The sequence below is a fragment of the Aphelocoma coerulescens genome, assembly GCF_041296385.1.
Source record: "Aphelocoma coerulescens isolate FSJ_1873_10779 chromosome Z unlocalized genomic scaffold, UR_Acoe_1.0 ChrZ_unloc_scaf_1, whole genome shotgun sequence".
In the NCBI taxonomy this organism is placed as follows: Eukaryota; Metazoa; Chordata; class Aves; order Passeriformes; family Corvidae; genus Aphelocoma; species Aphelocoma coerulescens.
In genome coordinates, this window is record NW_027184086.1 from 3,497,684 (window position 1) to 3,509,935 (window position 12,252).

A 12,252-nucleotide genomic window follows, 5' to 3' on the forward strand; every position below is an offset into this window, starting at 1 on the left:
CCCTGTCAGAGTGGAATTGTTTTCTTGGCTACTACTGAAAGTTAGATGTTTGTCCACTGTATTAGAAACATAATTTCATTTAAAAAGGAATTTGTTGTTAAGATACTTCAGTAATTCAGTATATCAGAACGAACACTCTTAAAAAAACCATGCATTTTAATTTTAGTGATACTCACATTTTAGATAAATAAGTGTAAAAAAGAAGCTTGACGACCTGGTTCACCAGTGGAGTTCTCTGTTCTCTTCTGTGTTTCACCTTAGAAGGAACTGCTGAAAACAATATCTAGTTCTGACACAATGTAATCCCATAGTCTGTTACTTATTAAAGTTTCACAAGGCTTATTTCATTAACAGTCATAGGCATAGCAGAGACTATTAATTACAAAATCTTCTTTCCCATAATGAATAATTCTAATTCTTTAGTCCCCGATTAGACTATTAAGGGACCTAAGGTGATTAACTCCAAACACACATACACATATATTTATATATACATACATATTTTACACTCTCCTATTCACTTTAGACTTTGACAAAAGTATTTAAACTAAAAAAAGGGCATTGCTGATTACTAAGATCCCTTGTTTTCTAATAGTTGTACCACTCTTTCATATTGAGTTCTAGTTTGAGGACTGATTAGCTGGTATCTTATTTTTAAGTTCTAGAAAAAAAATGCACTTAAGTCTTGGTTTATATGCAGAAAAGGAAATTGTCTTGCTAGAAATTTAAATGTTTTATTAAGAATAATAATTTTTAAAAGCATTATAACTATCACCTGCAATTTAAAGTCAGTCGGGATCATGAAAACAAGGAGATTTAGAGTCATCATTATATTAAATACAAATGAAGGTAGGCTAAGCCTAATTCTGCCCTTTTTTCCCTAAAAATGCTCTGTACAAAGAGCACATTTTTAGTTGTGCACCCTACCTGACTCTTGCTAAAGTCTGGGATGGCACACATTCACTTTGGAAGTAACTGTGGAAGAACACAAAAACAGATGTAAAAATTAAGCTGTAATATGAGTTACGAGAAAACTCCCAATTTTTTATTATTTTTTGTAGTAGTATTTTGTTATCCTATTGGGTGATGAAAAGAAGTTGGCATCCTTTTTTTCTTACTACACTGAGCAGCTGAACAACCGTGATGGATTATTTGACACTTCTAAGTGTTTTAAGTGTCATTGTTTAACTACAGCTGGCAACCAAGCACTACCCAGCCACTCACTCCCCTCCAGTGGCATGGGGGAGACAATCAGAAGACTAAAAAGTGAGGAAACTTACAGATTCAGATAAAAACACTTGAACAACAGAAGAAAATTGTGATCATGATCATGATAATTATAACAATCTAGAATATACAAAACGAGTGATGCACAATACAGTTGCTCACCGCTTGCTGACTGATTCCTAGGCAATCCCTGAGCATGAGCCTCCATGCCACTTTCCCCGTAGGTATACCCTCAGCATGGTACCATAAGGTTTGGAATATCCCTTTGGGCGGTTTATGTGTCCTCCCCTCAACTTCTTGTGCCACTCAGCTCTCTTCCTGGCAGGAGATGAGAAACTTAACTTTAGCAGCAAAAACATCAGGGAATTTCAGCATTGTCATACTAAATTCTAAACACAGTACTATACTGTTTACTAGAAGGAAAATTAACTATCCCAGCCAAAACCAGAACACAAATCATTTGGACTTCTTAGAAGTGAAAATCTAGCTTTAAATGAAAGCTATGAATTCAGTGCAAATACTGTATTACTGTGTCACACATATATGAATGATGGTTTCTTCTGATCTTAGAAGCTGGCTGTACACAGCTGTGAATTTACACAGCTGTCAGCTGCTTTACAAGGCTAAAACGGAAGGACAAAGAATGGGTGTAAAACTGAGCTCTGTACTTAAGAGATACAATCTTTGCAATCAGAAGGAATGAGAGATGGGTAGAAATCCATGTTTTTCCACTTTGCAAGTCCCCTTGTGGCCAGCTAATAGGGATTTGGATAGAATCTTGGCAATGTGGTGCCCAGCATTTTCCCAAGTACCTCAGCGAAACACTGTATATATAGTCTGCTGTACTTCATACATAAATTCATGCAAGTCAAGGTTTGGGTCTAGATCACATAATCCAAAAGACTCCAAACACCGTACAAGTCAGGCTGGCTGTTTCAAGGCCACTTGTCAGCTGCTCTTGCAGTGCAGCACTTACACAGATTGAAACGTTTAAGCCTCAAGTGGCTTTAGAACATCCCACGCTCCTTAAATAAGCTATTGACGTTTATAGTCCTCTACCACAGAGATGAACAGAAGTGGTACTTCTGCTGATTCATAAAGAATGCTGTGTTGGTGTTCTCTGTAGGATGGGCACGAGGTAGTGCCTCTTCTGAAAACACTTATGTAGCAGACAGGATTCTGGATTGTTAAAACTGAAAGGTAGTCTGTGGATTTAAAATCACAGAACCACTTGAGCAGGAAAGTGACCTTAAAAACCATCCAGTTCCAGGCTGGAACCCTGCCATGGGTAGGGACACCTTTTGCTTTAGGAAAATGGCACATACAGTCTTTTAAAAAAGTGGCACGTACTGAGATAAGTGTGATTAATTCTGCATGTTCAAGTTTCATGGTAAGTAAATACCAGTAAAATGAAACTAAATGAAAGAGCATCATTTTCTCTGTATGCTGTTGAAAATCCACTGTTGGACAGACCTAGTTCACACTGCCTGTTACTTCCAACTTGAGTCATATTTAATGAAACATTTTCCACAATGAAAGTTGGGATTTTTTCCCAGCCCTTATATTTTACCTAAAAATATCTTTTTGGAATTCTCATTTACAAAAATTGTGAAGAAAATCCTTCTCATGTTTCCCCCTTCCCTTCAGTGAACATTGAACAAATCAAGATTTCCCTCTACATCCCCATTCAGCATTTTATTTGCAGTCCACTACAGAGCTGTTCCACAAATCCACTGAAAATCTACCGTCTCCTGAATAAGTTCACTAGTCCTATTATTATATCGGTATTCTTAGCATGTTTAGACTATGGAGTGTAGCCTCAAGTGAGAAGAAAATGAACATGGATGCAAGGTCTGAATAAGCAAAAGTATGTGACACTTCAGTAAAACACTGTCACAGACAAACTGTGTCACCTCAAATCATCTCCATTTTCTTGGGCTCCCACTTCCAGTTATTTTCATTTACCCCAGGTGAATTGCAGCAACCTATCACAACCACTTTGAATTTGTATTTCATATTTGTACAGGGCTCTTGTTGCTGGGTTGTTTTGTTCAGGAGTGTTTTATTTGGGGTTTGAGGGGTTTTTTGTTGGGGATTTTTTTGTTATTTTTCTTCTCCAAACACCGTTAACAGTAAAAATAGAGTCTCAATAAGGACACCTGACTTGCTGATAACAGTGTATACAGAGAGGGAATTCTCTGCTTTAGGGGCTTGTAGTATAATTCCCACTGCCTGCCCGTTCCCCTTCCACTGCAGTGGCAGCAGATGGAATAACCTCACCAAGTTATACACAGCTTTCCAAGACCTGTATCCCTTCCGCTATCCAAAGGCACTGTTTGCAGTCTTAATGTTTTGCTCAGACGTGTACAAGTCCTATCCTCACCAGCAATTGTACCTTCTCTTCATACTGCTTTAAATTGTTTAAAAGCTGTCAGGTGTTGAGTGCTTCATTCAGTTTCTGAGTCCAGGGCCAGCAGATACTCGGGAAGTGCATGCAGCTATAGCGTGCCTGAGCTGGAATGCTTTGTGACCTACTTCTGTCTCTAAATTCCTCAGGCTGGAAATATGCAGAATTCAACTTTGAAATTTATTTCTTATGGCACTAGAACAAATGCAGTGATTGGATACCATATACTCAATGAAGTCATTCTACAGTGATGATGAGGATTAAACTGACATGTCTCTACTCACTGCTTAATTTTAGGTATCCTGGTTTCAAGATATTGTGAATTCTAGGACCTATAAAGGAGATTGGTAAGTAATAAGAAAATCTGCAGGGGAAAAAAAAAGTTTCCCCTGTGTGGTCAGTGATGTTTGCCACATGATCCAATCTGTAATTCCACAAACTCCATTTCTGGCAATTTTTCAATTATTTTTCCATCTGAAATAGATGTGGAAAATAATTTTTGTACCCTTTGTATTTCACAAATACTGATACAGGCTATGTATCTTTTGTAACACTAAATATTGGTTTACAAGATAAGCCATTAATACATTGCTATTAAAAAGCTACATGAATTTGAAGAGAAAAAAATAACATGCAACTGTCAAATAAAACAACATTAAACAATAACACAAAACCTTTCTCAGTGCTCTGAATTACGTGGACTGACTGAGAGCAATTTTAATATGCAATGAAGGTACTCACAAACTGCAGCTGTGTTCACTGCCTTTAACATACTGTCAGAGCAGTGTTTCTCAATGTAATGCACCAGAAATTGCTTTACAAACTGAGAAACTAAAACCACTACAGAAATCTAAGGGAATAGTATGAAGTAAATTTTAATATATTTTCATTAAGTTTTAGCCTGTTTTTAAATTAAAAAAAAATGAAGCTGGGGTGATGCCAAATGAATATTTCTTAGCATTACTTCCTGAAAGATTTTATTAGATTGTTCTTTGATTCCAACACTGCTAGAGCATTGGTGTGCAGAGGGAGATTTATGTTTATACCCTTTTGGTGGGTTCAGACCTGTGTGTCCCAGAAGTAAAGGGCAATGTGTATTGTTCAAACCCAAATGGCAGTAAGCATAGTTTGTAACAAGGTTTATGATGACCACGTTTCATGCAATGGTCAGACCATTACCATGCCCTGCACACCTCATGCCTGCACAGAGACAATGAATGTATTGCACCCTGGTCAGTCCACAGTTCACACTGTGCACTAAGACCCCTCTCCTCCCTGACAACCCACATCTGTCTTGCTAAAAGCAGGTGACAGCAGTGGACTGAAGAAGCTTCTGTCCATGTTGGCTGATGCACAGATTTAAGCAGTGACAACCCGGACAACAGGACAACTCCCAAGTTAATGGCAGCTCTTGACACTTTTTAGGTGGTAGGGATCTCAATAAAAAGTCATTTAATAGAAAGAAGTGTGTGCAAGCAATGGAGATTTAAAATAAAAACACTGTGCAAAGAAAGAAAAACACAGCAAATCCATTATCAAGCTACTGTTGACAATATGAGAACATTTTGTTGCTAAGCAACAAAATATCAAAGTAATTATTTGTAATGGATTACCTCTTAGAAAGCTACACTTGACTCTCTATCAGTCAGTTTGATGGTAATCTGAAGATAACCCTCAAAAAACCTGTCTTTAGCACTGGACAAATATTGCATCAAAAACTTTCTTCCTAACTGGCACACCTCATTTACATAATCTTGTTTGTCAGCTGAGGAGCTTGTTGAGTCATGTTTGTGAGGAGCTGCCAAGTCGCTGAGTTGGTCCCAGACAGCTGCAGTCGGATTTCCAAAAGCTGCTTGCTCCTGCTGACGCCACACAGTTGTGCTGTTCGTGTTTTCTGCAGTACTTTGTGCAGTGCGCTCACTTCTGACAGAATGAGAGCAAAGACAGAAGACAACAAAACTGCTCATCATTCAACGGGGTGAATAGACAATAACTTTTTCATCTGTGCCACCCTGATTCTTTCTGAAGCTTCTCCGTAACTGTTAACTCCTGTAAGTTTTCATGAATGGTACTTGCAGTTCTCCCCTGGGGATACCACTGTGTTGCACTGGCTCTTAGCACCCCCCTCTTCAATATTTCACTGCCAGCTGGATGTGTTGGTGGAGCAGAAAATAAAAAAAGACACCACCACAGATAAATACTGAATAGATACCTTCAGTTCTTTGTCGTGGTACATACCTGCTGTATGAAGACTGTAACAGTGCACAAAATATGACCTGTGGAACAAAGGGTGGTGGTGACACTTGCCTGGTTGGGAAGTCAGTAAGGAGACTGGAATTCCCGTGCTGAACCCCTGACAAATTGACAGGGTGACTGAATGGTTGAGGCTGTCAGGGACCTCTGGGTGTCATCTGGTCCAACCACTGCTCCAGCAGGGCCACCAAGAGCTGTCATTCCCATACAGCTTTTCAGTATCTCCAAGGATGGAGATGCCACCACCTCTCTGGGCAACCTGTGCTGGTGCTCGGTCACCCTCACAGGGAAAAGGAGTTTCCTGATGTTCAGCGGGAACCTCCTGTGTTTCAGTGTGTGCCCATCGCCTCTGGTGCTGTCACTGGGCACCACTGCAAAGAGCCTGGATCCGTCCTCCTTGCACCCTCCCTGCAGGTGTTTATATACTTTGGTGAGATCCCCTGAGCCTTCTCTTCTCCAGGATGAGCTGCTCCGGTCCCTCTACGGCCTTAGTGACCATTCATTCACTGGGCTCTCTCTAGTGTGCCCGTGTCCATCTTGTCCTGGGGTGCCCAGTGCTGGAGCTGGCACTCCTGGTGTGGCCTCCCCAATACTGAGGAGCAGGATCACCTGCCCTGCCCCGTTGACAGCACTTCTCATGGTGCAGCCCAGACACCACTGGCCTTGTCACTGGGACATATCGCTGGCTCATGTTCAGATCGGTGTCCAGCAGGACCCCGATGACGTTCCTGACAAGCTGCTTCCCAGCTGTGCATTCCCAGCCCGTGCTGGTGCCTGGGGTTGTTCCTCCCTGGCTGCAGGACTTGGCTCTTCCCATGCTGAACTGCTTGAGGTCCGTGTCAGCCCCTTTCTCCAGCCTGTCTGGGTCCCTCTGGACGGCACCACGACCCTCTGGTGTATCAGCCCCTCCTCACAGCTCGGTGTCACCAGCAACCTCACTGGGAGCGCAGCTGCCCCATGATCCGGAGCGTTAATGATGATGTGACACAGAATTGGACTCACTACTGACCCCGTAATTTTTCCTTAGGCTCTAGCTTATTTTTTTTCATGTAGTTGTACATGGAGCTGTGGTAATACCAAATAACCATTTCCTGGCACTTCTTACACGGATTGTTCCATGATTCAAACAACCGCTAGAGCTCTGTGAGTGAAGGGCACCACGCGGCGCCTTGGCGGCCTCCAAAAACATTTTGCGTCGCCCACCGCCACCCTCTGGGCTGGTGCTTCACCGGCGCCTGCATTCCATTGTTCAAGGCTGTGTGTCACGGCGTTTCACAACATCCCTGAACCCCCGCGCCCTTCCCGCCGCCATTGCCCCCCCCCCGCTCACTCAGCCCGGCAGACGCCGCGCGCGAGGCCCCGGAGACGTGGCGCCTCCTCACAGGCTGCGGTACTTGACAGACAATCTTGTTGACCAATGGAATCGCGTATCGCCCCGTTGGGGGCGGGCCTTCTTCCCGGCCGTGGCGCGGGGCGGGGGAGGTGCTGGTGTCATGGCTGCCGCCGCCGGCGCCGCGTCTCCGGCAGACAAGGAGAGGTACCGTGGGCACGGCTTGTTTGGGGTCGGGTCTTTCGTGGGTTCGTTTGTTTATGTGTCATTCAGGGCTCGCGGAGAAGAAAACGCGAGCGGAGCAGGGGGTGGTCGTTCAAATGCCTGTGGAACAAAGGGTGGTGGTGACACTTGCCTGGTTGGGAAGTCAGTAAGGAGACTGGAATTCCCGTGCTGAACCCAGACCTAGTCGGCTCGTAAAGACGGCAGTAGCAAAGAGTGGAGAAAACCTCTGGAAGGGAGGAGAAAGTAGTAGGAGTTGAGGTGATTTCGGTTGTTTTTAGATGCAGCAAGGAACGTGATCCTTGTCACTCTCTTGTCATTCAGCTAATTGCAATCTTTCTGCATCGTATGTTTTACTCATTTTCCTTATCTTCTTATGCTCTCATAGATCCTCATTCAAATCAATGCAGGCCTTCCTCCTTGGTCGCAGCTAGTTGTTTTTTATAATTGTCTTAAGAAGTATAATTGAGGTTCTGTCGCGCTGATCCCCTTGTGCTTGATGGGTGTAAATCTACTGAAAAGTCTTAAGCAAGTTTCGAAGCACAGTTTTTCAGTGGCTTTTATAAATGTACCCAAATCTGGGTTGATTTGTGTGTGAATTAAAATAAACAAAACAAACACAGAACTTAGTTAGCTATTAGTGTAGTAAAACTTTTTCAGGAAACGTTCTTTAATTCTTTTCAGGGAAATATGTGTGTTCCCTTCCAGGTTGCAAGCTTGCAAGAAATAGGTCCAAAAAAAAAAAGTCAAAAAGTTCTATTTCAGCCTCCTTTTTTTTTTTTTTCAGGATGGGTAGTGCCATCCCTTGTACAAATAGTGCCCCAAAAAGTGGTGTCATGTAGTGTCCATGATAACTCAAAGTAGGATTTTGCAGCATTTTACTAAGCAGTCTAGGGAAAATAAATGGTTGTTCTAAACTGCTGGGGGAACTTCTGTGTTGTAGCCGTGACGCTCGTTTTTTGTTTTACTAGGAAAATACTGCATAAGCATTAAGGAGTTGATATAGCTTGCTTAAACTCACTGTTTTCTCTTCTTAGATTCATCTGCATTTATCCAGCTTATTTGAATAACAAGAAGACAATAGCAGAAGGAAGAAGGATACCTATAGATAAGGTGATTTTATGGGTGGGAGGGATGGGGTTTTTTGCTAGGTAGCAGTGTATAAAGAGCTGGAAAATACATCTCTCTGACCTTTCCATTCCCCCATGGCAATTCGCTCAGTAACTGGAAATTACGGTGTATTTGGAGGTAACCTAGTGCCAGCATGTGAACTTAGTAGAAGAGCCCTGGGCTGAAGTGTTTGCTTTCGTCTGAGCAGCACCTTGGACAACCAGGTGAAGTAATGAGGAACTTCATGCACTCCACTGCCTACACATGTTTGCAGAATCTGAAACCAATGCAGGAAAGAGTAGCTAGCTAATGATTGAATTCTGGTGACCGACTATATGAGCATATACTCTATGTCCTGTGCATGTGACACACAGATATGGTAATTATTGTTACTTCAAATTTGTCCAGAAATAGTTCTTCATCATCTCGCTCACTTGTAATAATTTTAGCAAGCAGTTCTGGGAATATAAAGGACTTTCCTCACTGCTTAGGGTTTGGTTTTTTCTTGATAACAGTTAAAATATTTCTTGAGCATGCAAGTTGCCAATCAAAGGTCTACCTATGGGAGGAATCTGCTGCTCTGTGGCTAGAAATTTTCTGTTTTTTTCCTCCGTCAGTCCTTGCTATAAGTTTGCTGTTCCTGATATACAGCTTTTGGTATCTCTGTACATACGATAACTGTTAATTAATTTCAATTACTTTTCCTAAGCAATTCTTTAACTTGCTCTTGTGTCCTAATGAATTTGGTCTCATCTTTTTCCTGATGTTTCAGCTCTTCTTTTTTTTCTTTTTAAATGTTCTGTAGACCACAGCAGCACTGACAGATGACTTCTACACTAGATTTGTCACTACCTTCGCTTTCCCTGTCAGCTTTTCCTAGTTACAGAGTATGGAGTGGGAAACTGGTAATTATTTCTGTATAGACAGGTCATGGTTGAAAACTAATTAATTTTAACGCATTGTTTCAACAGGCTGTTGAAAATCCCACATCTACAGAAATCCAAGATGTGTGTGCAGCAGTAGGATTCAATGTGTTATTAGAGGTAATTAAAAAAAAAAGTCCCCACATACGAAAAACCCCCAAATTTGTTATGCGTCTCTGTTCTTTCATTATGTCTTTTTTTAAAACTTGCAGTTGAGAAGTTTTGTTATTAGCTTTGCTTGCTTTGAGTGATAACCGACCATAATCATGAAGTAAATGTTGGAAAACTGATGCAAGTCAGGAATACCTCAGATCTCTCAGACAATGTCACTTTTAATCTTATAAAAAGATTACTTCTGTTTTACCATCCTTCTTAGAAGACTGTCCTGGATGCTTAAAAGTATGTCAGAATAAAAGCTGTTTTTGCAAGCTGCAACTCTGCAAATTAAGCTTTTGAAAAGGAATGTTTTTAATGAAAAATTATGACCTTTGCAATGAGTTTTATAGGAATAGGATTCTGCTAGTTGGAATATTCATAGTCCTTTGGAGTCATGTTTCAGCCAAAGAATGTTAGCTTTTTATTGCAGTACATGCTTGCTCTTTAAATAGTTTGTTGGTTACTTTTTTCTTAGGGAATGACTCTGGATTTCTATAGAGGTAACTTCACCAGAGGTCATTTCCTGAAGTAATTATTAATTTATAATTAATTATTAATTTAGAACAGTGTTGATTTTTCTAAGAAGAATATAGGTTGTCGTCTAGAAGTGTGACTGGTACCCAAAGCCTGGTACAAAATCCCTTTGCTTTTCAGAAGTAGTTGGACAGTGCACACCAGCTGCACTGAGAAACCTGTGATGTTTCATCAAGAATGAAGGCTGTAATTAGCCAAAAGCAGTGACTGTGACCTATCACTTTCTGTCCCTAGGTGTCCAGGAGGGTTTGTAGCAGTGGAGATAAAACAAAAACCCATGCCCCTGTAGTCCAGACCACTGGGCATGTGAAATGGTCCCTGTTGCAGTTTACTCACAAAATTGCTCAAGTACCAGGAATTGTTTTCAGCAGTGCCTCTGAAACAGTTGTGTCTTCCAATGCATATTATAATACATTTCTCCTTTTGTATGACAGAAAAACAAGATGTATCCCAGAGAGTGGAACAGAGACGTGCAGTACAGAGGTAGGGTACGAATCCAGCTCAAGCAAGATGATGGCAACCCGTGTTTACCTCAGTTTCCAACACGTGAGTAGAGTGCCTGGGTTTAGGCACTTCACCTGTTAATAAACCAGAAAGACTTCGTTTATTTTATGTTATCAGCCTGTTTAATTAGTTTTAACTATTATAAATCCTATGGTTTTACATTAAATCTTGTTGCCTGTATAAGTCAACAAAATCAAGTTGTGAGGATTGAGTAAAGTTTGTAAAATGCTGTTGCATTTGATTCTGCTGCTTCTGCAAGGGTTTGTGGGCAACACTGTGTGATTGCTGTGTTGAAGAAAGCATCTATTAGTTTTGGGTTACTGCTTTGTTGACGTTTAAAACAGAGTGTTTAGTGCTTAAGTGACTAAATTCCAACATTTTCTTAGGATACATACATCATCTGGGCATCAGAGTAGATGCCAAATGGATAAAACACAGTACTGAGTTCAGCTGAGTTTTCTGCTGGCCATTTATGTAAATTACAATGAAGCGGCTGCCCTTAAAAGATTAATAGGACTTATTTATCTTGAATGACAAATAATTTCATCTTTTGCATTTTTTCTGAAGGTGAATCCCTGTGTAAAAGGGAAACTATATATCTTAAGGGAAGAGCTAGAAGAGTGTACAGTAGCATGAGTGCTGACAGAGGGAGATGATTTAAAACCAGTTTCCTGCAGTATGGCAGCAGTGCCTTTCTAAAAATGCATGTAGCTTTTGCCTGATCATTCTGTTCAAAGTGTTTAGGGCCAGTAGGAGGTGAAGGGAAAGAGTAGCAGGAAGGGTATAGACACTTTGGAGATTGTCAGGTTACGTGGCTTTTCCAGTCTACTGTGATATTTATCAGTCCTGCACTTTTGGGTTTTTTCTCCCAAGAATTATTCACAAGCTGCTTGCTGTACAGGCGAAGGAAGCAGATCTCCTAGGCTTTTTATCTGTTCTTAACTTAGTAGTCATGCATTGATCTCTCCTTGTATTTTAGGTAAATCAGTGATGCTGTATGCTGCAGAAACCATTCCAAAACTGAAAACAAGAACTCAAAAGATGGGAAGTAGTGATCAAAGCCTTCAGCAGGGAGAGGGAGGCAAGAAAGGTAAAGGAAAGAAAAAGAAATAAGCTGACATCTGGAATTGTTATTACATTGCAATGTTACAACAAGTGCAAATGGACACCTTGCGGCAACTTTGAAGTCAAGATAGGAGCAAGAAAGGAAGAGGTGAAGCTGAGTAGAACTTCCTGCTTTTCCCGGAACTGGAATGCATGTAACTGCCTTGCATCTGTGTAACAATAAATCTCTTTTCACCCATAACATGCAAGTCTGATGTTAGCACCCATGTTAAAAGCAGAAGAACATAAGCAAATGGGATAGTTGGGAGAATTATTTTTTTCCAAAAGAAATATGCACCTTCTGAAATCTGGTTGCCTTAGTAAACCATTTATTTGTGATAGTGAAGCAATTGTCATAATTCTATGCTATTGTGTATCAGGATGAAATTCTTCACTATGAGGGTAGCGAGGCACAGGTTGTGCAGACAATTTATGGATGCCCCATCCCTGGAAGTGTTCAAGCCCAGGCTGGATGGGACTTC

The 12,252-nt window shown here is 41.1% G+C and overlaps 1 protein-coding gene across 1 annotated transcript; it reads left to right on the top strand.

Moving 5' to 3' along the window:
- The first annotated feature begins 7,341 nt into the window (after positions 1-7,341).
- SRP19 (signal recognition particle 19) lies at positions 7,342-11,972 on the top strand. Its single transcript, XM_069002610.1, has 5 exons — positions 7,342-7,424; positions 8,477-8,552; positions 9,521-9,592; positions 10,597-10,708; positions 11,646-11,972. Exons 1-5 carry the CDS (start codon positions 7,381-7,383, stop codon positions 11,777-11,779), a joined length of 438 nt encoding a protein of 145 aa, XP_068858711.1. The 5' UTR covers positions 7,342-7,380; the 3' UTR covers positions 11,780-11,972.
- The last annotated feature ends 280 nt before the right edge of the window (positions 11,973-12,252 follow it).

Excerpts from the sequence above, each read along its gene's own strand:
- SRP19 (XM_069002610.1), top strand. The coding sequence starts at position 7,381 with ATGGCTGCCGCCGCCGGCGCCGCGTCTCCGGCAGACAAGGAGAG. Across the intron at positions 7,425-8,476 it reads TCTCCGGCAGACAAGGAGAG|ATTCATCTGCATTTATCCAG; the intron begins GTACCGTGGGCA and ends TTCTCTTCTTAG. Across the intron at positions 9,593-10,596 it reads GATTCAATGTGTTATTAGAG|AAAAACAAGATGTATCCCAG; the intron begins GTAATTAAAAAA and ends TTTGTATGACAG.